This window comes from Chiloscyllium plagiosum, chromosome 6, assembly GCF_004010195.1.
Source record: "Chiloscyllium plagiosum isolate BGI_BamShark_2017 chromosome 6, ASM401019v2, whole genome shotgun sequence".
Lineage (NCBI taxonomy): Eukaryota > Metazoa > Chordata > Chondrichthyes > Orectolobiformes > Hemiscylliidae > Chiloscyllium > Chiloscyllium plagiosum.
In genome coordinates, this window is record NC_057715.1 from 49,324,938 (window position 1) to 49,352,249 (window position 27,312).

The window sequence follows — 27,312 nt, forward strand, 5'->3', positions numbered from 1 at the left end:
CATGGCCAATTCACCTGACCTGCACATCTTTGGACTGTGGGAGGAAACCGGAGCACCCGGAGGAAACCCACGCAGACACGGGGAGAACGTGCAAACTCCACACAGTCAGTCGCCTGAGGCGGGAATTGAACCCAGGTCTCCAGCGCTGTGAGGCAGCAGTGCTAACCACTGTGCCACCGTGCCGCCCACAAGTTTAGTAATCAGTCTCGAGGGGATAATAGTATTGAAGGCTGAACTGCAGTCAATGAGAATAGTGGGCGGCACGGTGACACAGTGGATAGCACTGCTGCCTCACAGTGCCAGAGACCCGGGTTTATTTCCTGCCTCAGGCGACTCTCTGTGGAGTTTGCACATTCTCCCTGTGTCTGCGTGGGTTTCCTCCGGGTGCTCCGGTTTCCTCCCACAATCCAAAAATGTGCAGGTTAGGTGAGTTGGCCATGCTAAATTGCCCGTAGTGTTAGGTGAGGGGGTAAATATAGGAGTCTGGTTGGGTTGCGCTTCGGCGGGTCGGTGTGGACTTGTTGGGCCGAAGGGCCTGTTTCCACACTGTAAGTAATCTAATCTAATCTAATGTTAGTTCTTACATAGCTGTTCTTGGTGTCAAGATGTTCTAGGGAGGAGTGAAGGGCAAGTGATATGGCATTGGATGTGGGTCTGTTGGCCCGATAGGCAAATTGGAGTGGGTCAAGAGTAGTGGGGAGGCTGAAGTTGATTAATGCCATGACCAATCTTTCAAAGCACTTCATGATCACCACAGTTAGGGCCACTGGGCGGTAGTCATTGAGACTTGGTGCATGAGCCTTCTTAGGCACAGCAATGATGTTGGCCCTCTTGAAACAGGCAGAGACACTGGCCTGCTGCAGGGAGAAGTTGAAGATGTCAGAGAAGACCTCTGTCAGTTGATCTGTGCATGCCTGGTACTCCGTCTGGTCCAATCGCTTTCCTTGGATTCACATGAAGTAAAACTGATCTGACCTCTGATGTGACTGTTGGGATAGGTTCATCAGGACGTGTTGGCATAGTTGTTACCTCTTTGTCGAAATTTTGCTCAAAGCGAGCATAGAAAGTGTTCAGACGATCTGGGAGGGATATGTCATCGTCTGCTATCTTGCAATGTCCCTTTTTCATAAGACCATAAGGCCTAGGAGTGAAAGTAAGGCCATTCGGCCCATCGAATCCACTCTGCCATTCAATCATGGCTGATGGGCATTTCAAGCCACTTACCTGCACTCTCCCTGTAGCTCTTAACTCCTTGCGAAATGAAGAAGTTATCAATCTCTGCCTTGAAGACATTTAACGTCACGGCCCCCACTGCACTCCGTGGCAATGAATTCCACAGGCCCACAGCTCTGACTGAAGAAACCTCTCCTCATTTCCAGTTAAACTGACCCCCTCTAATTCTAAGGCTGTGACCACGGGTCCTAGTATCCCCACCTAACAGGAACAAATTCCCAGCCTCCACCCTTTCTAATCCATGCATTATCTTGTAAGTTTCTATTAGATCTCCCCTCAACCTTCTAAACTCCTCAGCTGTTTTTTGTATATTAGGCCTACCATTCCAGGGGATCATTCATGTGAAACTCCACTGGACACCCTCCAGTGCCAGTATGTCCTTCCTGAGGTGTGGGGCCCAAAACTGGATATAATATTCTTAATGGGGCCCAACTGGAGATTTATCAAGTCTCAGTAGCGCATCGCTGCATTTACATTCCAACCCTCTTGACATAAATTACAACATTACCTTCACTTTCTCAATCACGGACTCAATCTGCAAGTCAACCTTTAGAGAATCCTGGACTAGTACTCACAGATCCCTTTGTACTTTGGCTTATGAATTTTCTCACCATTTAGAAAATAGTCCATGTATACTTTTTTCCAAAGTGCAAGACCTCCAATTTTCTCAGATGAAATTTCATCAGCCATTTCCTGGACCACTCTCCTATACTGTCTAAATCTTTCTGCAGCCTCCCCACCTCCTCAGTGCTATCTGCCTGTCCACCTAACTTCGTATCATCAGTGAACTTCACCAGAATGCCTCCAGTCCTTTCATCCAGATCATTAATGTAGAAAGTGAACAGCTGTGGCCCCAACACTGAACCCCGCGGGACACCATTTGTCACTAGCTGCCATTCCGATAAAGAATGTTTTATTCCAATTCTTTGCCTTCTGCCAGACAGCCAAGCCTCAATCCATGCCAGTAGCTCACCTCGAACGCCAAGGGCCCTCACCTTACTCAGCAGCCTCCTGAAAGGCACCTTATCAAAAGCCTTTTGGAAGTCTAGGTAGATAACATCTAGCCTATGAATGACACCAAAGATGTCATTCAATCCCTGCCATTGTTGTCGGGTGTCTGTCTGGGTCTCTAGTTTGGACCAGTATTGGTCCTTGGCTATCTTAATGGCTCTGCGAAGGTCATACTTGGATTCCTTATATTTGTGTAGGTCTCCTGATCTGAAGGCCTCACACCTGGTGTTTAGCAGGTTCTGTATGTCCTGATTCATCCAGGGTTTCCTGTTGAGGAACATTGACTTCCTCAGTATGCAATCCTTCACACGCTTTCCGATAAAATCTGTGACGGTGGTGGCATACCCATCCAAGGTACCTGCGGACTGTTTGAACATGGCCCAATCAGCTGATTCCAGACAGCACCGGTGTTGATCCTCTGCCTTCTCTGACCAGCACTGGACCTGTATCCGCGAGGGGTCTCCTGTAAGCCAGGAGAAGAAACATGGCATTGTGGTCGGAGTTCCCGAAAAGAGGCCGGGGGATGGAGCAGTAGGCACCTTTCACAGTGGTATGGTAGTGGTCTAAAATGTCCAGGACCCTGGTGGGGCAGGTAATGTTCTGGTGGTACTTAGGAAACACCTTCCTTAGATCACATGGAATACAGGGAGAACTAGCCATTTGGACACAGAACTAGCTCGAAAGTAGAAGACAGAGGGTGATGGATGGCTGCTTTTCAGACTGGAGGCCTGCAACCAGTGTTGTGCTATAAGGATCGGTGCTTGGTCCACTGCATTTTGCCATTTATATAAGTGATTTGGATATGAAAAACGTAGGAGTTATGGTTAGTAAGCTTGCAGATGACACCAAAAAATTGGAGGTGTTCTGGATAGTGAAGAAAGTTACCTCAGAGTACAACAGGATCTTGATCAATTAGGGTGATGGGCTGAGGAGTGGCAGAAAAAATTTAATATTTTTAATTGTGAGGTACTGCATTTTGGAAAGGCAAATGAGGCCAGGACTTGTACACTTAGTGGTAAGATCCTGGGAGTGTTGCTGAATGAAGAGACCTTGGAGTGCAGGTTCATAATTCCTTGAAAGTACAGTCATAGGTAGGTAGGACAGTGAAAAAGGCATTTAGTGTGCTAGCCTTCATTGGTCAGCCAACAAGTCTCGGAGTTGTGAGGTCATGTTGCAGCTGTAAAGGACATTGGTTAGGCCACTTTTAGAATACTGCATTCAGTTCTGTTATGTTATAGGAAGGATGTTGTGAAACTTGAAAGAGATCATAAAAGATTTACAAGGATGCTGCCAGGATTGGATGATCAAATAATTCAATATATAAAATGGCAATTTGCATGCACATATAAAATGTATGGGCTAAATTTTACCAAAAATTAGCTAAGTGTCAATTTTGGGATGTTCCACAAACCGAATCTTTCAGTGTGTTATCTCATGTATTTCTTCACTGCTCATCTCATTATGGGCCAAATGCTGGCAAATGAGACTAGGTTTATTTTGCATGTCTTGTCGACACGGATATGTTGGACCAAAGGGTCTGCTTCCGTGCTGTACAGCTCTATGATTGTATCACATTAGTCATGAATGATATTAAGTGGCTGATGTTTTGCTAGCATAAGTAAAACATTTACAACAAATCTATATGGAATCTTAGTTGAAGTACCATCTTTCAGACGAGATTAAGCTAGTTTGCCACCTGTTCGTTCAGGTGGATATAAAAGATCCCATGGCATTTATTTTGAGAAACAGCGAAGAATATTCTATAACGTGGACTATGTTTCCCTCAATTACCAAGACAATAAATTACTATTTGTGTGAATTATCCTACATCACAACTAATTGCAATTGCAATTATAAATCCATATAGCTCATATACATTTTATTCTTTAAATCACAGGAAATGAATAGATAATAATAATGCATATTTCCTTTATGACAATGCACATACATATTAGCACCTTTGTATTTATATAAATGGTCATTGTAATTTCTAGAGCTCACTGCTTACACGTGTAGCATTTCTGACAAAAAAAAATGATTACACCTTACCTGTAGTCTGAGTCAACCATCTTGAAGCTGTCCAATATTTGGGGCACTTCATAGTCAACTAATGTCATTAGTTGCCCATCCCCGACACCAACACGATAAACAACAATACGGCTAGGCAGTACATGATTCACTTCAAGCCATTTACTTAGAGCACCTATAAAATAACATATTAATCATCAAAAGACATAATCAAGTTCAGACTTGTAAAACATTTAAATAAAGCTAGAGTTACACAGTATGGAAACAGACCCATTAGTCCAACTCATTCATCCCATCCCATTTCCCTGCATTTGGTCCTTATGCCTCTAAACCTTTCCTATCCACGTAGCTGTCCAAATATCTTTTAAATATTGTAACTGTACCTGCATTTACCACATCTTCTGGCTGTTCATTCCACATATGAAACACCATGTGTGAAAAAGTTGCCCCTTTTAACCCTACTCCTCTCATCTTAAAATTATGTCATCAAGTTTTGAACTCCCCAACCCTAGGGAAGACCTTTGCTATCTACCTTAGATTAGATTAGATTTCTTACAGTGTGGAAACAGGCCCTTCGGCCCAACAAGTCCACACCGCCCGCCGAAGCGCAACCCACCCATACCCCTACATTTACCCCTTATCTAACACTACGGGCAATTTAGCATGGCCAATTCACCTGACCTGCACATCTTTGGACAGTGGGAGGAAACCGGAGCACCCGGAGGAAACCCACGCAGACACGGGGAGAATGTGCAAACTCCACACAGTCAGTCGCCTGAGGCGGGAATTGAACCCGGGTCTCTGGCGCTGTGAGGCAGCAGTGCTAACCACTGTGCCACCGTGCCGCCCTTACTTATGCCTCAGATGATGTGTGAGCCATAAGTTCATTTTTTTTTTGATGAATGGGAAACTTATGGTACTTGCTATGGGAATCCAGTGTTAACACCAAGTATTCTCAGGGGAGATGCACTAAAAGGTTAGCATAGGTCATGGTTTAATATATACTGCAGCCTCAATGTTCAGGATCAGAGATCACAAATTATGTCTCTTTATTAACATTCATATTTTGATCCGTGTGTGGTTAAAAAAGAAAAAGACCGAAGGAAACTGAACTTAATTTGCACAATATGAATTTCCAGTGTGGACCCAGAAGTGGGCACCGCTGCCATACAATCAGAATGCAGACAATTGATCATGATCATTTGACTGGCAGTCAATTAATGAGTTGAAGATATGAGGCCCAGCCAATGTTGACATGCAATGGCCAATAAGAGTACCGATCTTGGTAGCATCTGATGAAAAGGCACACTCTGGGTTATCTTTAAAGGATTGCACACCTTGTTCATCAAGATTTCAACAGCAACAACACTGAAGATCCACTTGGCTGAAATTTGGGCTTCTCCACCCCTACAACTGCATTGAGTCTACAATCCCACAGAGTCAATATTTCAGGCAGCGCCCCTCATCAGGGCTGGGGAGGGGAAGTATGCTGAGAAATAAATGAGAAGGGGTGAGGGGCTGGGAGAAAGGTAGGAAGGATGGCAATAAATGGATGCAGGTAGGAGGTGATTATCATAGGTTGGTGGGAAGGGTAGAGCAAATAGGTGTGAAGGAAGATGAACAGGTAGGCGAGGTCATAAGGGTTGGTTCTGGGATGGGCTGGGAGTGGAGATTTGGAAACTGGTGAATTTAATCTGAGGCTGTGCGGTTGTAGGCTCACAAGACGGAACAGAACGTGTTCTTCCTCCAGTTTGCAGGTGGCCTTGTTTAAGCAGTGGAGGAGGCCAGAGTGGACACTGGGGGAGTGGGGTGGAGAGTTGAAAAGGATGGCCACTAGAAGCTAGTGTTGGGTGGAGTGTATGGACCAGAGATGTTCCGTGAACTGTTCTGCAAGCTTGTGCTCGATCTGTCCGATATAGAGGAGACCACATTGAGAACAAAGGATGCAGCAAATGAGGTTTGAGGATATGCAAGTAAATCTCTGCTGGATTTGGAATGATCCTTTTGTGGCTTTGAATGGAGGCGAGAGACAGGAAGGTACAGGCACAGGCTTTGCACCTCCCGTGGCAGCAGGGAAGGTGCCAGGTGTGGAGAGGGGGTGGTGCGGAGCATGGACCACCTGAGGGAGTCGTGGAAGGAATGGTCTCTACTGAATGCAGATAGGGATGGGGAGGGAAATATATTTTTGTTGCTGGGGTCTGATTGTAGGTGGCAGAAATGGCAGAGGATGATGTGCTGTATTTGGAGATTAGTGGAGTCGAATGTGAGGACAAGGGGGATTCTATCCTTGTTGTGTTTTGGATGTCCTGGAATGGAATCACTCAACCTGAGAGCAGATGCAGCACGGGCGGAGGAATTGGGAGTAAGGGATTGCATTTTTTCTACACAAGGATTCCCTTGTATTCATCTGTGCTAGATATGCTTGATTATTTTATGATCACTTACACTGCCATCCTAGCTTTTCCATTTGATAGAAGTTACAGTGGAGATAAATGATGTTGAATTTCCCAATGCTTTGAGTGACTGAATTTTTCTTTGATTGTGGGCTATGGTAACTCAACACAATCTAAAAATGTAATGACTGAAGTATATATTCATGATTAGATTACATTAGATTAGATTACATTACAGTGTGGAAACAGGCCATTCGGCCCAACAAGTCCGCACCGACCCGCCGAAGCGAAACCCACCCATACCCCTACATTTACCCCTGACCTAACACTATGGGCAATTTAGTATGGCCAATTCACCTGACCCTACACATCTTTGCACTGTGGGAGGAAACCGGAGCACCCGGAGGAAACCCACGCGGAGAATGTGCAAACTCCACACAGTCAGTCGCCTGAGGCGGGAATTGAACTCGGGTCTCTGGCGCTGTGAGGCAGCAGTGCTAACCACTGTGCCACCGTGCCGCCCATGCATTCTACAATGTCACTGGAAGTCACTGGTGTCAACTAATCTAACTGCCAGTAGTCATACTAGTAATTGATTGTAATAATCAGCTTCTGCAAGAGAACAGAGATCTTCACAAAACTTCATCCTGTGGTCTGCCTGAAGTGGCATGTTTCATTAATGGCTCTTTAGTTTGCTTAGCTTGCTATCTGGTACAAGCACTGCATTGGCTTATTTGTCCTGACTCATTGCTCATGTTTGGCTCACTTCTCTTATCTTCTTCACAGTAGTCTCAGTACTGTACCTTGATGACTTGCATGGGTGTGCTTCAGCATTTCTTTTCACATCTTGTGAGATAATAATGCTACATTTTTTTAAAAATGAAAGACGCCATCTTAGGTTGTCACTTCATCTCTGCCCAATACTTGCTTCTGATAATGGGAGTATCCTTGCTGCTTTCATGCTATTTTTTCATCATTATTTCCTGCAGACATGGACAGTTGCATTTGAGTTGTTTGTGTGAACTGAGCAAGATATTTCTCTATTTCTGTTGAAGGGCTTTTACCCGAAATGTCAATTTTCTGGCTCCTCGGATGCTGCCTGACCTGCTGTGCTTTTCCAGCACCACTCTAATCTAAACAAAAGATTTTTCTCTGTCAGATTTAATGTCTTTGCTGGGTTGACGACATCCATAACATGCAAAGCTGTTGCTTTAATTGAATCTGGAAGATTTCACTCTGCTTTAGCATCCTCAACCAACTTCAAAGGAATTGTCATTCTCAACAGAATGTCAACAACGTAGATATATTTCCCTTGCTTGTCTGTCATGGACAGATGGAATGTCTTCAAATGAAGTAACTTTTTTAGTAATATGAAGTAATATAGAAACAGTTTGAGGAAGGTGGTTTGAACTGGCTTGTGATTTGATTCTACACCAATTTGACACTTCCAAACATGGTTTGATTAAAATAGTTATAAGCAAAGGCCACATCCTGGCATTTTGCACTGTTTGAGTGTATAGGACATTGAATTTGAGTTAAAATGTAGAATTCAGATGCAGCTGTTTTCCCTTGCTGTGTTAGGGTTGTTCCAAGTCCTAGTTGGTGTAATGATACCCACAAGATGACTTCACTATTAACATGATACTCACCCAGAAGAGTTGAGGGGGGGGAGTTGAAATTACCAGTTGTTTGAATCTTCTGAGATCTAGTTCTTGTCCTGTGTTTCAGTACCACTGAACTTTTTTAACAGTGAGATTGTGTAGAGGTTCCAACTCTGACTAGGAATTAAGCAAGAATTTTGCTAAACAAATCCAACAAATCACTGCTTTTACATCTGTTTTAATTAGTTTAGATTAGATTAGATTCCCTACAGTTGGCCCTTTGGCCCAACATGTCCACACTGACCCTCCAAAGAGTAACCCACCCAGACCCATTTCACTCTGACTAATGCACCTAACACTATGGGCAATTTAGCATGGCCAATTCACCTGACCTGCACATCTTTGGACTGTGGCTGTTGATCACTGCATGTCAGGATCAGATTAAATTGTTTTCACTGTCAGTACATGACCTGCATAGCTGTTTTCAGACATCTTAATTGCAGCATTTTTGTTCAGCTTTAGGATCACCTGATGAGCAGTCACACAAGATTCTGATCATAGTACGTGATGGCACCCTTCATCTCCACAACCATACCAGAGCAGATCATTCTGAATTGCTTCCACTTGGGGAAGATCACTATCTTGTGCTGTTCATGTGGATACTCTTCTGGAGTAGGAAGTGGAAATGCCAAATGGCTTGTGCAACTGTCTGTATCTCTTGAATGGCATCCAGAATGTAATTTGGAAACTGAAACTTTCATCCAGCTTTATTTGCCATGAAACACAAAAACAGATGCAAAAACTTCTTAAGGTGTGGAGAAAGGAAAACAATAATGCCAAAGTCAAACACGAAACCATTGCAGGAGAATTAATATTTGGAAACAGAGAAATGCAGAGAAGCTATAAATCAGTATTTTGTGCCTACCTTCACAAAGGAAGACACAAGAGCTGTCCCTGAAATAATTAAGATCAAAGGATCTAGTGAGAGTGTGGAACTAACATAAATTAGTATTATTAGAAAAATAGCATGCTGGAAATTAATGGGACAGAAGGTTGACAAATCCCTGGGACCCGAGGACCTTAAGTGTTGAAAGAGCTAGTTACTAAGATAATGTATCGGTGATTATCTTTGAAAACTTTCTTAATTCTGCAAAGCTGCATGCAGACTGGAAAATTGCAATTGTAGCTCCATTGTTTAAGAAAGGATGAAGAAGGAGAACAGGGAACTACTGACCTAGAGTCATAGAGATGTACAGCATGGAAACAGACCCTTCTGTCCAACCCGTCCATGCCGACCAGCTATCCCAACCCAATCTAGTCCCACCTGCCAGCACCCGGCCCATGTCCCTCCAAACCCTTCCTATTCATATACCCATCCAAATGCCTCTTAAATGTTGCAATTGTACCAGCCTCCACCACATCCTCTGGCAGCTCGTTCCATATATGTACCACTCTCTGTGTTAAAACGTTGCCCCGTAGGTCTCTTTATATCTTTCCCCTCTCACCCTAAACCTATGCCCTCTATTTCTGGACTCCCCAACTCCAGTGAAAAGTCTTTGCCTATTTACCCTATCCATGCTCCTCATAATTTTATAAACCTCTATAAGGTCACCCCTCAGCCTCCGACACTCCAGGGAAAACAGCCCCTGCCTGTTCAGCCTCTTCCTATAGCTCAAATCCTCCAACCCTGGCAACATGCTTGTAAATCTTTTCTGAACCCTTTCAAGTTTCACAACATCTTTCCAATAGGAAGGAGACCAGAATTGTACGCAATATTCCAACAGTGGCCTAACCAATGTCCTGTACAGCCGCAACATGACCTCCCAACTCCTGTACTCAATACTCTGACCAATAAAGGAAAGCATACCAAACGCCTTCTTCATTATCTTATCTACCTGTGACTCCACTTTCAAGGAGCTATGAACCCGCACTCCAAGTTCTCTTTCTTCAGAAACACTCCCTAGGAACTTACCATTAAGTGTATAAGTCCTGCTAAGATTTGCTTTCCCAAAATGCAGCACCTTGCATTTATCTGAATTAAACTCCATCTGCCACTTCTCAGCCCATTGGCCCATCTGGTCAAGATCCTGTTGTAATCTGAGGTAACTCTCTTCGCTGTCCACTACACCTCCAATTTTGGTGTCATCTGCAAACTTACTAACTGTACCTCTTATGCTCGCAAATTTACATGCTATGTAAATGACAAAAAGTAGAAGACCCAGCACCGATCCTTGTGGCACTTCACTGGTCACAGGCCTCCAGTCTGAAAAACAACCCTCCACCACACCCTCTGACTTCTACCTTTGAGCCAGTTCAGTATCCAAATGGCTAGTTCTCCCTGTATTCCGTGAGATCTAATCTTGCTAATCAGTGAGCCATGGGTAACCTTGTCGAACGCCTTACTGAAGTTTATATAGATCACACCTGCAGAACATAGAATAATACAGCGCAAAACAGGCATTCGATGTTGCGCCAACCTGTGAATTAATCTAAGTTCATCCCCCTACACCATCCCATCATCATCCATGTGCTTATCCAAGGATTGTTTAAATCTCCCTAATGTGGATGAGTTAACTACATTGGCAGGCAGGGCATTCTACTCCCTTACCATTCTCTGAGTAAAGAACCTGCCTCTGACATCTATCTTAAATCTATCACCCCTCAATCTATAGCTGTGCCCCCTTGTACAAGATGATTACATCATCCTAGGAAAAAGACTTTTACTGTCTACCCTATCTAATCCTCTGATCATCTTGTACGTCTCTATCAAATCGCTCTTAGCCTCCTTCCAATGAGAACACACGCAAGTCTCTCAGTCTTTCCTCATAAGACCTTCCCTCCAGGCCAGGCAACATCCTGGTAAATTTCCTCTGCACCTTTTCCAATGTTTTCACATCCTTCTTGTAATGGGGTGACCAGAACTGTACACAATGTTCCAAGCGCAGCCGCAGTCGCGTTTTATACTTGCAGCATGACATTACGGCTCCGAAACTCAACCCCTCCACCAATAAAATCAAACACACCATATGCCTTTATGACAGCACTATCAACCTGGGTGGTTAGCTTGACATTAGCAGGGAACAGAGAAACTATTAAAATCTACTATTCATGAATGTGATAATTGGATATTTAGAAAATAATTGGTCAGAATCAACATGGATTTCTGAAGGAGAAATCATGTTGGACAAAAACAAATTGCTGGTGAAATTCAGCAGGTCAGGCAGCATCTGTTTGAAGAAAGCAGACTTTGGTGACTTTTCAGAAAGTCAGAATGTTAACGCTGCTTTTTTCACAGATGCTGCCAAGCCTGCTGAGTTTCAGGTCTCCAGCATCTGCAGTTCTCTTTTATTCATGTTTACAAATCTGATAGAAGTTTTGGGGATATTACTAATAGAGTCAATGGGAAATCAGCGTATATGATTTATTTGGACTTTACAAAGGCTTTGATGAAATTCCACAAAAGAAATTAGTAAACAAAATTAAAGTGAGTGGGATTGAGGGTATACTAGCAAGGAATAAGGATTGGTTAATAGGCAGAAAGGAGACTCTAGGGGGAAAAAAAGATGAATCCCGCTGGTTGTGACCAGTAGGATACTATATAGATCAGTGCTTGGGCCCCAGCTATTCACAATCCATATCAGTGATTTGGATGTGGGGTTGAAAAATGTGTTGCTGGAAAAACACAGCAGGCCAGGCAGCATCCAAGGAGCAGGAAAATCGACGTTTCGGGCATAAGCCCTTTTTCAGGAATGAGGCTGGTGTGCCAAGCAGGCTGAGATAAAAGGTAGGGGGGAGGGAATTTGGGGGAGGGGCGCTGGGAATACGATAGGGGTAAGGAGGTGAGGGTAAGGGTGATAGGCCGGAGAGGGGGTGGGGGTGAGGAGGTCGGGAAGAAGTTTGCAGGTCAAGAGGGCGGTGCTGAATCCGAGGGTTGGAACTGAGATAAGGTGAGGGGAGGGGAAATGAGGAAGCTGAAGAAATCTACATTCATCCCGTGTGGTTGGAGGGTTCCTAGGCGGAAGATGAGGTGCTCTTCCTCCAGGCGTCATGTGGTCAGGGTCTGGCCATGGAGGAGGCCAAGGACCTGCATGTCATTGGCGGAGTGGGAGAGGGAGCTAAAGTGTTCAGCCACGGGGCAGTTGGGTTGGTTGGTGTGGGTGTCCCAGAGGTGTTCGCTGAAATGTTCCGCAAGTAGGTGGACTGTCTCCCCAATGTAGAGGAGTATAGAACAGCAAAGGTCCTTTGCAGGTCTGGGGGAGTGTTGTCCTGAGCTGGGGCAGGGCTGACTGCAGGGAGTGTAGGTGGCGGCGCATGGCTTGAAGCGTGGAGCAGAGGATCCGGAGGGAGGTCTGTTGTTGGAGGCTTCGGATTTGTTGCAGGTACAGGTTGTCCTGGTTGGGTCCAAATTGCGACAGGTTGTCCTGTGGGGGGGGTCAATTGTAATATTTCCAATAAGAGCATTTAAGGAAAATGAAGAACAGATTTTTCTCATGGGGCAGCTTGGTGGCTCAGGAGTTAGCACTGCTGCCTCAAAGCACGAGGGTCCCAGGTTCGCTTCCAGCCTCGGGCGATCTTCTGTGTGGAGTTTGCACATTCTCCCTGTGTCTGCGTGGGTTTCCTCTGGATGCTCCGGTTTCTTCCCACAGTCCAAAGATATGCAGGTCAGGTGAATTGGCCATGCTAAACTGCCCATAGTGTTAGGTGCATTAGTCAGAGGGAAATGGGACTGGGTGGGTTACTCTTCATAGGGTCGGTGTGGACTTGTTGGGCCGAAAGGCCTGTTTCCACACTGTAGGGAATCTAATCTAATCAGATATAATGCTGTCAGTTTCTGAAATCATAGAACTCAATGTTGACAGCTTGAGGCTGTGGAGTGCCTAAGTGGAAAATGAAGTGTTGCTCCATTGGAACATTTCAGTATGTCCAGACAGGAACGCTAGCATGAGACAAGGAGGTTTTTTGAAATGAGAGGTCATTCCTATGGCATGAACAGTCATGTTCTGCAAACTGGACACTCAATCTGTATTTGATCACAAGAATATAAAGGAGACCACATTGCTGGAACCATATCTAACTTTATTGCTGGAACAGCACAGCAGGTCAGGCAGCATCCAGGGAACAGGAGATTCGACGTTTCGGGCACAGGCCCTTCTTCAGGAATGAGCAGAGAGTGTTCAGCAGGAGAAGATAAAAGGTAGGGAGGAGGGACTTGGAGGAGGGGCGTTGGAAATGTGATAGGTGGAAAGAGGTCAAGGTGAGGGTGATAGGTCGGAGTAGGATGGAGGCGGAGAGGACAAGAAGAAGACTGCAGGACAGGAAGGCGGTGCCGGGCGGGAGGGACCCGGCTGAGACAAGGTGGGGGGAGGGGGGATGAAAAAACTCATCACCCCAGGGGACCTCCCATCCACCGCCTCCAACCTCATAGTCCCACAACCCCGGGCCACACCGGCTGCAGCGGATGCAGTAGATGATGTGGGTGGAGGTGCAGGTGAATCTGTGGCGGATATGGAAGTTTCCTTTGGGGCCTTGGAGAGAAGTGAGGGGGGAGGTGTGGGCGCAAGTGTTGCACCTCCTGCGGTTGCAAGGGAAGGTGCCGGGAGTGGAGGTTGGGTCGGTGGGGGGTGTGGATCTGACAAGGGAGTCGCGGAGGGAGTGGTCTCTACGGAAAGCTATCACCCTCACCTTGACCTCTTTCCACCTATCACATTTCCAACGCCCCTCCAGCAATAAAGTTTCAACTTTGATCTCCAGCATCTGCAGACCTCACTTTCTCCTGGAACCATATCTAGGCAAGGCCAGGTAAAGATTTTCCCTAAAAGGGAACCAGATGGATTTTTATGACAATCGACAGTGGTGAGGCTAGTTTTCCAGATTTTTACTGAAATCAAATTGCACCATTTGCCATGGTGGAATTTCAACCCATTGTTATAGACCAGACCAAAACACTCAATATATCAAGGAGATAGCCTAGACCATAGCTTTTATGTTATTTAAAAGCAAGTGTAAGGTGCTCTATTTCAGGGGTGATTCGACTGATCAAGTTACCAGGCTGTAAGCAAAACACACTTGTTATTCTTACACCAGTTAAAATACAAACAAAAAAAATTAGCATAGCTTTAACTCTGTCAGTTTTTTAAAATACATTTTTATTGAAAAAATAGATTGTTTAATATTACAAATACAAAACAATACAATTCAAACAGTACAAAAAAAACTGAAAAAAACCAAACCCACCCTCATGTACAAATGTATAAACATATATAGAAAAATATAGAATAAAAAAAACTAGCTATTTAACTAAACATAGCCTCTGATTTCTCAACATTAATCTTGTACCCTGAAAAAGCACCAAACACACAGATGCATTGTTCAGGTGAGGCACTGAAACTGCTGGATTTGACAAACAAAATGTGGACATCATTCACATACAACAAAATATTATGTAATTTTGACCCCACTTCTGGAGCTAATAATATTGAGATCCCCACGAATGGCCTCCGCCAATGGTTCAATCACCAACGTAAAAAGTAGTGGTGAAAGGGGACAGCCCTTGATTGTACCCCATTGGTGATGATCGCCGCGAGAGGGTCACTGTCGAGAACCTTTACCCATCTTATAAAGACTTCGCCTAAACCAAACCGCTCCAGAGTATAGAAAAGGTACGGCCACTCAATTTGGTCAAATGCATCTAGAGAAATCACCAATCTCTCTATTAACTGTTGTTGACATGCTTGACTTGAACTACATTAAGCAGCCGCCTAACATTATTGGAGGATCTGCGGCCCTTAATGAAGCCCATCTGATCATCTTTAACAATAGAAGGTCTCCAGCCTTAATGTGGGAGTCTTAGAGAGGATTTTAAAGTCCACATTTAAGAGTGAAATGGGGTTGTACGAAGCACAATTCTCCAGGACCTTCCTTTTTTTAAGAATAAGTGAAATATTGGCCTCTCTCAGAGATGAAGGGAGACAATCATGACTGTATGAAACATTAAACTTATTGAGCATCAGGCCTGACAGTATGCTTATAAATTCCTTATAGAATTCGCTGGGAACTCTGTCAGAACCGGGCACCTTTCCACTCTGACACTGCCTCACAGCTTCCTGCACTTCTTTGCTCTGATAAGGGGGCATTGAGAAGGACTCTTGTTCAGGGGGGTCACGCCCGGGAACTTTAGATTCTTAAAAAACATTCCATTTTAGCGCATCTCTCCTCACAACCCTCAGATCGGTATAACTTAAAAATCTCTGGAACGCCACATTAATCTTTTTAGAGTCACTGTTAGATTCACAGACCATTCCATAATTGCCGTAATGACTTGTGGGGCACTCCTTTTCCTAGCGAGATATGCTAAGTGTTTTCCTGGCCTGTCACCATGCTCATATAACCTTTGCTTTGCAAAAGCAAGCTCCTTCTTTGCCATCTACATGAGCATGGAATTCAATGCAGACCGCAGCGCCGTAATCCTTTGTAGTTTGACCAACGAGGGTCTGTCAAAGTAAGCCTTCTCGGCTGCCTTCAACCATGCTTCGAGGAGACATTGTTGTTCACCCTTCTGCCGCTTCCTACTGGCAGAGTAGGAAATAATTAACCCTCTGGCATTGGCATTGGCAGTTTCCCAAAGGACGGATGGACTACCAACTGAGCCTGAGTTAAACGGCTAGGAACGCCCGAAATTTTCTCCAGAAATACTCCACAAACCTATCCTTGAGGACAAAGGGTTCCATTCGCCAGTGCCTTGAACCCACTGTTACGTCCTTAATCTTAACCAATTGGTACACTGGAGCATGGTCGGAGATGGTAATATTATGAATCGTACAAGATGCCACCAAGTCCAGGGTTGCCACAGGGGTCAGAAAAAAAATTAATCCTGGTGTGACATCTGTGCGGATTGGAAAAAAAATGTTAAATCTCTGCCTGTAAGGTGGAGACACTTCCAGATATCCACCGACCCTAACTCCACACACAGATCCACTAATTATTTAGTTTGTACAGAGGGTATTGAGGGACCTGTCTACTGTGGGATCCATGAGACAATTAAAATCTCCCCTATAATGATGTGACAGGACTCAAGACTTATCAGTTTAGAAAATGCATCTACCAAAAATTTAAGGGGATGAGCTGGAGGGCAATAAACATTTAAAATATCATATCCGTCCCCATTTATCAAAGTTTTAAGAATTACAAACCTCCCGTGTGTGTCTTTAACACGCTCTAATAACTTAAATAGGAGATTCTTCCTAACCAATATAGCCACTCCCCTACTTCTGATATGAAATAATGAAAAATAAACTTGGTCAAAGCCATTCTGCTGTAATTTCAAATGCTCCTTGTCATCCAAGTGTGTCTCCTGTAACAAAGAAATATCCACCTTCTCCCTTCTAATACTCAAGAGTACTGTCTTCCTCTTAATTGGTGAGTGACTTTCCTTGATATTCAAGGTACACCATTTAATCAAGTTATTAGCCATAACCTTCTGCAGTAACATTTAAATTCCAAAGAGGAGGAACTGGAACCACAAATTGCTGAGCCTTAGTGTCACATAATCCACTGAACATCAAAACTGCATAAACCAAGACCAGTACTGTTAACAAAGCTACACGGCACGGTGGCACAGTGGTTAGCACAGCTGCCGCACAGCGCCAGAGACCCGGGTTCAATTCCCGCCTCAGGCGACTGACTGTGTGGAATTTGCACGTTCTCCCCCGTGTCCGGTTTCCTCCCACAGTCCAAAGATGTGCAGGTAAGGTGAATTGGCCATGCTAAATTGCCCATAGTGTTAGGTAACGGGTAAATGTAGGGGTATGGAGGGGTTGCGCTTTGGCGGGTCGGTGTGGATTTGTTGGGCCGAAGGGCCTGTTTCCACACTGTAATGTAATGTAATCTAATCTAAAAAAACTACTAAAAACAAAAAACAAAAAAAAGCCAACATATAAAGTGTCAACGGCACTGAATAGGGGAATTCACCCCCTCCTCAGAGGGGGCAACCACTCATCCCAAAATGCCCATAAGTAGGCATCTAACCATCCCACTCACCTTCACTTCTCCCCGCTAGAGCCACACCGCAAACACAAGCAAAAAAGAAAGTAAACATACCATAGAAAGTAAACATACCATAAATAAAACAAAGTTTTTAAAGAAACAAAAGGGTAAATACCCCATACATCTTTTGGTATATCTTAACTTAGAAATTGAAAATACACATCTCAATCACTGCCAAACATAGTTTAAACCAAATTATTATCAATAGAAAAAAAAGAAAAAGAAAGCTCCAACCAGACTTCCTCTGTTTCTTTTACAAAATGACAAAGACATACCCAAACAACACTACTATTTATACATACTAAATTGTTCAGATTAGGTTAATTTGTCCACAAAGTCTCTTGCCTTCTCCGATGTGTCAAAGAGATGTATGGATCCATCTAAGGTGATCCAAGGCACCTCCGGATACTTCAGAGAGTACTGAATCCCAAAGCTTCCTCAGTCTTCTCTTGAATCCCCAACTCTATCAAATTTTAACTATTACTCATCAACTGTTCCAAAATAGCAGCATCTCAAACAGACCCTTTCTAAAAGGCAAATTCGGCAAAACAGATTGGCCAATTCCTCCAGGCCAGCAAAAGGAACACTGACAGAATGAATCTAGCAGAAGAGAGAGAACTCAAGCTTTGTTGCAGCAGAGAGACAACTGTATCTAGCAGTTTCAACTCCAAAAAAAACCCACTTGAACAACTGAAAGCAAAACCCACCATGATTCTTTTGTCTAATTAAAAAAAAAAGATATTTAATGCTTTCTGTTGACGTCTACACCTCAACACCAGGTTCACAACACCCTTTCCAAGAGAAACAGGACAGAACAAATCTCTCTTAAAGGAATATATCATCACACCATGTCCGCAGAACACTGGCCTGGGTTACTGAACTACGAGATAAAAGTGACGACTGCAGATGCTGAAGATTAGAGTCAAGAGTATGGTGCTGGAAAAGCACAGCACGTCAGGCAGCATCCGAAGAGCAAGAGAATTGATTTTTCAGCCAAGAACCTTTCATCAGGAATGAGGCTGTGAGCTGAGGGAGTGGTGAGATAAATTGGGAGGGGGTTGAGGCTGGGGGAAGGTAGCTGAGAGTGCAATAGATAGATGGAGGTGGAGGTAATGGTGACAGGTCAGAGAGGAGGGTGGAGTGGATAGGTGCAAAGCAGGCTGGACAAGTAGGACAGGTCGTGAGGTGATGCTGAGTAGGAAGGTTGGAACTGGGATTCCACTATATGTATATCCTTTACCAACCAAAATTCACAGCCTTCATTTTTATGAGACTAAATATGTTAAAAGGGATAAAAATCAGTACCTTTCATGCAAACTTTTAAACAATCAGCTACCTCCGCACTGGAAGACTGGAAGATACAGCGAGACAACCATCTGCAGAAAACCATCCATTCAGTCAATCAAATGTAATACTTTTATTTCAAATTCTCTCTTATGAACCATTCTGATTAACCCATACAAGATTGATTCAACCATAGGAAAACAGGATAAAAGCAATTTTAAATGGCTGAACTTTGAATCAATGTTCACATATCAGATAGAGTGAATTGGGAATTAACTCGTCACTGGCACAAAAAAATTGAACATGCCAAATTACATGTTCAAATCAAGTAATGTCATTTTGGATTAAGAATTGCTCATACTAAAAATCAATTCTGTCTCTTGCACTGAATGACAGTGGAAATGTACAGGAAATACAGAAATAGAATAATCCTCATTGCAAATCGTTCAGATATTTGCTACTAATTCCCTATCAACAATGTATTGCCAGTTTTCTCTACATGTTGTAAACATTTCAGCAATAAGATACTGTAGGATGGCCCAATATACTAGCCAGGTAGATAGAAGACAAATTGAGTTCAATCAAGTGAAGTGCTAGGTGGAAGGCTAACAAAGTAAGGGAATACATAATAAATGGTCAAATAATGAGGAGATTGGAGGTAAAGTGACTTTGGAGTTCAATCCTATAGAACCTTGAAGGTGATTGAACAGGTTGATGAGATGGTTCAGAAGGTCTACAGAATATTTTTGTAAAGTATTTTATAAAACAAAGAATTGTGGATGCTGAAGATCTGAAACAAAAACAGAAATTGGTGGAGAAACTCAGTAGTTCTCACAGCATTTGTGGAGAGAAAGCAGAGTTAACATTTCTGAAGGGTCACTGGACCCAAATCATTAACTCTGCTTTCTCTCCACAGATGTTGGCAACCTTTTGAGTTTCTCCAGCAATTTATGTTTTGGTTTCAGATCTTCAGCATCCACAGTTCTACATTTTATATTATTTTCTGTACTTACGTCTTTGCATAGAAAATAGGACCTGAAAAGTTATGCTGGAACTGTATTGTTGTTAGGCCACAATTGGAATGCAATTTCCATCAACACACGGTAGTAAAAAAGAGTGACTGCACTCTTCCTTGCACTGCAACTGCCACATATATCCCGCTGCCAGTTTGCTTCATTGCACATCATGTCTTACCACTAGCTGCAACACCTCTTTCTTTTATCTTGCACGTTCTGCCTGCCTCCCATGACTTTTTCAGACAAGTTCTCCAAGAATCACCCTCCTGAACCTTTGACAAAGAGTATCGAGGCTGTACAGGAAGCCTCCTACAGCCTTCACCAGCCCAGTCACTGACACCTTGGGGAAGCCATCATGACAGAGAGAGTGAGGTTACACAGAGTGAGTATAGTGTTGTGTTTAAAAATTATATCTTCAAGCCAGACCATTGTTGCCTGTCTCTGTCTAAGAGAACAGTTAACCTCAACAGAAGCAAGTATAGAAGGCTTAAACTAAACCAATTCACTCTTTTATTCTCAAGTCTCAAATATCAAAAATTTAAGCATCAAAAATATTCCTAAATATAAATCATAAGTTGTTAAGTCATCCTTCTACTAATACTGCATTTAATTTAAACATATTACCTGGGAATGGTCAGCTAGCCAAGCTGAGCAGTTCCTTTGTTGTTTTCATCCTGCCTCCTGGCAAGAGGTTGCTTGTGTGCTGTTATTCTCCAGAAGTGCACTGCAGATCTTTCATTATGCTTTGTTTTATCCCTGATCCTCTTAGTCTTCTTCCAAATAAGGACATCTACATCATGTTGCTAAGCACCAGATCCTCCAAGTCGCAGGATTGCATTCCCTTTCCTATTTGACCTGGGTAGCAGCCACTGTGTTTGTGACTATTACCATGCTCATATTTTGACACTCATTCAACTTGAGTAACTCACAGTTTCTCCATTCAAGTTTTAACCAGTTCTAGTCCAGGTCAATATCATTAATGGTTAATCTTTAAGGGTTAACTGGACATGACAATTAGCAATTGAAATAAAATGGAAAAAGTAAATGAAAGACAGGCCAGATTCAAAATAATGGCCTGTTTTGCTTTGGAGGAAGCTGCCTAACTTTTAGGGACTGTCTGCTTGTGTGGTCTAAATGGGGCCACCTGGACTTGTTTTCAACCGATTTTTGAGGGATGGAAAAGTACTGAAGTTATTATGAAACGGGGATTCAGCATGTAATCTTAGATTGAGAATAGAATGAATATCAGGAACTCTGCCCCACTCATTGAACTTTTCACCATCAGGCTGGGATTTGAGAGTCTGGTGCCATGGAAGCTGAGACAGAAGTCCGACTGCCACCATCGCCATTGTCTCTGATAGGTAGAAGGCGGTATTAGACTTGTTTGTTTGTACAAATATATGTATATTATGAGGTTTAAGCTAATACATTCACTCATGAGTTTGCATATGTCTCGAGTATATATTATGCAGATTAAAGTAATAAATTTGCTTTACATTGAAGTGCTTGTCTTCTTGTAAACATTTTGATTAGACCTTAAAGAACCAGACACTTTCAGCCTAACAGAGTGAAGCATCTCACAGCAACAGCACTGCAGCTGACTGAAGGAAAAATGACCCAGGCTGCTGGCACTTGGAAGCCTGATATAAATGGGCAGGACCAGGCAGGAGACAGTGGATGCAATGGCCCTCACTGCACAGAAGCTACAACAATGCTATGAGTCATGCAACCATCTGTCTGTTCCCCTGGGCAGACTGATGGCTGCCATGGGGAGCTAGGTCCAGTACCTTCAGGGGCTGCCAGGGAGATGCACACATCTCCACTCCCATGCTCTAACCATTCATCCATAGGACTAAAGGGGTTGAGAACTGTGACCCCAATCCAGATGGCTCCTCCTCACAAGAAAAGAGGATGGTGCCAAAAGGCTGACTGAGGTGGAGCCACAGAGAGGTCATTCGGTGGTTTCCATAGAAGACACTGTAGAAGTGCCTGGAAACTCCATGTCCACCCAGCCTGCCCACCTCTGATCTTTGAAAGTCCAAGCAAAGGACGGCCAACTTGCACTCAGCAAGAAGATCCTCAGGGCTAACAAGCTTGGCAGTCAAGCAGTCTCCTGCCACTCCATCTGTGGAGCCAGTAAGTACACTAAAATGTAGCTGGGGGAAGAGAAGGAACAGAGAACATACAACATAGAACATTCCAGCACAATTCAGGCACTTTGGCCCTTGATGTTGCGCTGATCTGTGAACCAATCTGAAGCCGATTCAAAGTAAACTATCCCATTTTCATCCATATGTTTATCCAATGACCATTTAAATGCCCTTAAACTTGGCGAGTCTACTACTGTTGCAGGAAGGGCATTCCACGCCGCTACTACTCTCTGAGTAAATAAATTACCTCTGATATCTGTCCTATATCTATCACCCCTCAATTTAAATCCATGTTTCCTTTTGCTGGCCATCTCCTGAGGAAAAAGGCTGTCACTGTCCACCCTATCTAACCTTTTAATTATTTTATGTGTCATAATTAAAGTCACCTCTCAACCTTCTTCTAACGAAAATGCCTCAAGTCTCACAGCCTTTCCCCATAAGACCTTACTCCATACAAGGCAACATCCTAGTAAATTTCCTGTGAACCCTTTCCAAAGCTTCCACATCCTTCTGAGAAATTGGTGACCACAACTGCACACAATACTCCAAGTGCAGCTGCATCAGAGTATTGTACAGCTGCAACATGACCTCATGATTCCGAAACTCAATCCCCCTATCAGTAAAAGCCAATACACCAGATGCCTTCTGAACAACCCTGTCAACCTGGGTGGCAATTTTCAGGGATTTATACACATGGACACCAAGACCTCTCTACTTATATACATTACCAAGAATTTTACTATTAGCCCAGTAATCTGTAATCTTCATTCCTGTTGCTCCTTCCAAAGTGAATCACCTTGCACTTTTCTGCTTTAAACTCCTTTTGCCACCTCTCAGCCCAGCTCTGCAGTTTATCTACGTCCCTCTGTAATCTGCAATATCCTTCAGCACTATCCACAACTCCACCGACCTTCCTGTCATCCGCAAATTTACTAACCCATCCTTCTATGCTCTCATTCAGGTCATTTATAAAAATGACAAACAGCAGCATCCCCAAAACAGATCCTTGCCACTAGTAACTGAACTCCAGGATGAACACTTCTCATCAACCAACATCTTCTGTCTTCTTTCAGCTAGCCAATTTCTGATCCAAAGCATGAAATTACCTTCAATCCCATGCCTCGGTATTTTGTGCAATAGCCTACCATGGGGAAGCTTATCAAATGCCTTACTGAAATCCATATACACCATAGTCTCATTCACCTGTTTGATCATCTCCTTAAAGAACTCATTAAAGTTTGCGAGGCATGACCTATCCTTCACAAAACCGTGTTTACTATCCCTAATCAACCCATTCCTTTCTGGATGATTATAAATCCTAACTCTTCTAACCTTTTCCAACACGTTACCCACAACCAAAGTAAGGCTCACTGGTCTATAATTACCAGGGTTGGTCTACTCTCCTTCTCGAATGGGGGCAACATTTGCTAGCCTCCAGTCATCTGGTACTATTCCTGTAGACAATGATGATATAAAGATCAAAGCCAAAGGCTCTGCAATCTCCTTCCTGGTTTCCCAGAGAATCCAAGATAAATCCCATCTGGCCCAGGGGACTTATCTATTTTCACACTTTCCAGAATTGCTAACACCTCCTCTTTGTGAACCTCAACCCCATCTAGTTCACCAGCCTGTACCTTGCGAATAGTGATGAAAAATATTCATTTAGTGCTGCTCCTACCTCCTCTGACTCCATACACAACTTCCCAGTACTGTCCTCGATTGGCCCTAATCTTACTCTAGTCATTCTTTTATTCCTGACATACCTATAGAAAGTTATGGTTTTCCTTGATCCTCACTGCCAATGACTTCTTATGTCCTCTCCCGGCTCTTCTTAGCTCTCTCTTTAGGTCTTTCCTGGCTAACTTGTAATTCTCAAGTGCCTTAACTGAGCCTTCACATCTCATCCTTACATAAGCATTCTTCTTCCTCTTAATGTGAGATTCAACTTCTTGAATAAACCACTGCTCCCTCGCTCAACCACTTCCTCTCTGCCAAACAGATACAAACTTATCAAGAACATGCAGTAGCTGTTCCTTGAACAAATTCCACATTTCAATTGTGCCCATCCCCTGCAGTTTCCATCTCAATCCTATACATCCTAAATCCTGCCTAATCGCATCATAATTGCCTTTTCCCCAGCTATAACTCTTACCATGCTGTATATACCTATCTCTTTCCATCGCTAAAGTAAACATAACCAGATTGTGGTCACTATCAACAAAGTGCTCACCTACCTCCAAATCTAACACCTGGCCTGGTTCATTACCCAGTACCAAATCCAAAGTGGCCTCGCCCCTTGGTGACCTGTCTACATACTGTGCCAGGAAACCTTCTTGCACACATTGGACAAAAAACTGGTCCATCTAAAGTAATTGAACAAAATATTTCCAGTCAATATTTGGAAAGTTAAAGACCTCATACCAACTACCCTGTTACTAATGCTCCTATCCAGAATCATCTTGGCTATCCTTTCCTCTATATCTCTGGAACTATTTGGAGGTCTGTAGAAAACTCACAACAGGGTGACCTCTCCTTTCCGGTTTCTAACCTCAGCCCATACTACCTTAGTAGATCTATTTTCCAGCATTTTTTCTGCCACCGTAATACTGTCCTTGACTAGCAATGCCACAACTCCCCCTTTTACCACCTTCCCTGTTCTTACTGAACAGAAGAGAATGAATTGAGGGCACATTGTGGCACACGTGATAAATGCATAAATGTTTCTGATGTTAGGATTCATGTGGTTGAGTCTTTGTTGGTGCTAAACATATTATCACACCACGAGGCAGCATTTTGTGGCCACACATGAGGCTCCTTGGTTGGAGATCAGCGCTGGCAGCCTACAGACCATCTGGAAGCCAGGAAAACAATGCAAATGCAAAGAATTGGGTCACGCTTACATCTTGTCCCTCCTCATTTAACATCTCCAATGTTCGGTTTCTCTGTGCACAAAGATGAGCCATCAGAGTTGTCCAGCTGTGGCTGTGCTAGGGGCTGCAACACACACACAGGATCAATACTGCAGGATGGCCAGAGAGCAGGCAACCTCTGTGCTATATATTGTATAAGACTGTGGAGAACGTTCTTTCCTTTTAGAAGACCTGTGATCAGTTTTGCTGCAGCCCTCTCCCTCACAGGATGAGTCACTCGTGCACACACTCTGAGTGTGCTCATAGCCATTTTCTTCCAAACTGAGCATTTTGATTTCTAACATGATAGAAAGTGACAGTGAATGATCCTCTGCCAATAGCTTCCGGGCTCAGCCTGAGGGTATTAGTGAGCCCCCAAATATCCATATCCATTCCCTATTGGCTCATCCTACTTACTGCACACACTTCACACTTACCATGTTCCTACCCAACAGCTGCTGATATAAGAAGTGACTGTGACTGATGTGATCATTCACTGCCTTTCCCAGAAGTTCTGACAAACTGTGGGAATAGATATACCGAATGGACTGTAAAGATTCAAGAAGGCAGCTCACCACACCTTCTCCAAGTCAATTAGGAATGGGTGAAAATGCTGGTTTCATCACTGACCATTTATATTACATGAATAAACAAACAAGGATAAGTAATCTGAAAGTTGCTTTGTAAATGCAATACTTAACGAAGCAGAATTCTGAACAGAGTTAAAACAGAACTTACTTTGTGACTGTACTGTTGATGCTTGCAACAAATCCAACGTATATCCCTTTTCTCAGGGTGTCAAAGTTAATGTCAATGCCAATTACCATCAAAGATTTTAACTGCAAAATAATGTTTAATTTATGTAATTACCACAAAACCCTCATGATTCAAATGTATAGATATTAATAATCAGACTACATTTAGGAAAAATATTTTAAAAGCTGTGTGTAAAATGGGCAGTAAGCTTGATTATATATGAGTTTACTTCCTCTACAAGTCTTGAATCACACGGTCTTTCGTACATCTAGGAGTGCAACTGAAACATAAGATGGGGTTGCAAGCAAGCAGAGGTTCTAAATAGACAGTAGATGACACCTAATCATTTGGCCCTTGTGATAGATGCCAGTGATTTGGTCATAAATTTCTTTCACAACTCATATAATGGCATTACATGCCCCAATTCACAAAATGAAAATTGAATCAGCAATCCAAAAAGACACACATGTAGTACGGTGGGAAAATAGAAAATAGGAGCAGGAAATTTACCCAGTGAACGTACTCCACCATTGAATATAATCATAGTGATCCAGCTCAATGCCATAATCCTGTTCTCTCCTTATACATAAAAAACATTGAAAAGAGAAGTAGGAGGAGGCTATTCAATATTATCATGCCTGATCATCCAACTAATAGCATGTTCCTAATTTTCTTCCACATTCTTTGATCCCATTAGCCCCAAGTGATATATCCAACTCCTTCTTGAAATCATACAATATATTGACCTTGAAGAAAGTGAAGACTGCAGATACCGGAGATCAGAGTAAAAGAGTGTGGCGCTGGAAAAGCACAGCCAGTCAGGCAGCAGTTGGATCTGGGATAAGGTAGGGGGAGGGGAAATGAGGAAACTGGTGAAATCCACATTGATCCCATGTGGTTGGAGGGTCCCAAGGCGGAAGATGAGGCTGTTTTCCTCCAGGCATCGGGTGGCTAGAGTTTGGTAGAGAAGGAGGCCCAGGACTTGCATGTCCTTGGTGAGTGGGAGGGGGAATTAAAGTGTTTAGGCACAGGGCAGTGGAGTTAATTAGTGCATGTGTCCCAAAGATGTTCCCTGAAACATTCCGCAAGTTGGCATCCTGTCTCCCCAATGTAGAGAAGACCACATCGAGAGCAACGGACACATTAGATGATGTGTGTGGAAGTACAGGTAAATCTCTGTCGGATGTGGAAGGATCCTTTGGGGCCTTGGATGGAGGTGAGGGGACAGGCATGGATGCAGATTTTGCACTTTTTGCTGTGGCAGGGGAAGGTTCCGGGAGCAAAGGGCGGATTGGTGGGGGTGTGGACCTAACAAGGGAGTCACAGAGGGAACGATTTCTCGGGAATGCAGATAGGGGTGGGAGAGGAGATGTCTTGCTGATGGTGAGGTCTGTTTGTAGGTGGCGGAATAGGCAGAGGATGATACGATGTATCTGGAGGTTGTTGGGGTGGAAGGTGAGAACCGGGAGATTCTGTCCTTGTTGGGACTGGGTGGAGATGTGGGAAATGGAGGAGTGCACTGGAGAGCATCATCGACCACATGGGAGGGGAAGTTGCAGTATTTAAAGAAGGACACCATCTGGGATGATCTGTGGTGGAAGGGGTCCTCCTGGGAGCAGATGCAGTAGTGATGGAGGAATTGGGAATAAGGGATCATGTTTTCACAGGAAGCAGGGTGGGAAGAGATGTAGTCCAGGCTGATGTGGGAGTGGATGGGTTTGAAGTAGATGTCCATGTTGAGTCGGTCACCGGAAATGGAGATGGAGAGGTCCAGGAAGGGGAGGAAGTTGATCAAAATGGTCCAGGAGAACTTGAGGCAGGGTGGAAGGTGTTCATGAACTTTATGAATTGTTCAACCTCTTTGTGGGAGCATGAGGTTGGGCCAATAC

At 43.6% G+C, this 27,312-nt stretch overlaps 1 protein-coding gene across 1 annotated transcript in view; it reads right to left on the reverse strand.

Annotated features, from left to right (window-relative positions):
• LOC122551133 (piwi-like protein 4) overlaps positions 1 to 27,312 on the reverse strand; it is a 166,965-nt gene that overhangs the window by 16,674 nt on the left and 122,979 nt on the right. The window contains exons 14-16 of the mRNA XM_043692759.1: positions 25,406 to 25,506; positions 18,614 to 18,684; positions 4,294 to 4,447 (exon numbers count right to left, since the gene is read on the reverse strand). Coding sequence (XP_043548694.1) covers positions 4,294 to 4,447; positions 18,614 to 18,684; positions 25,406 to 25,506 — 326 coding nt within the window. The remainder of the gene's footprint in view (positions 1 to 4,293; positions 4,448 to 18,613; positions 18,685 to 25,405; positions 25,507 to 27,312) is intronic.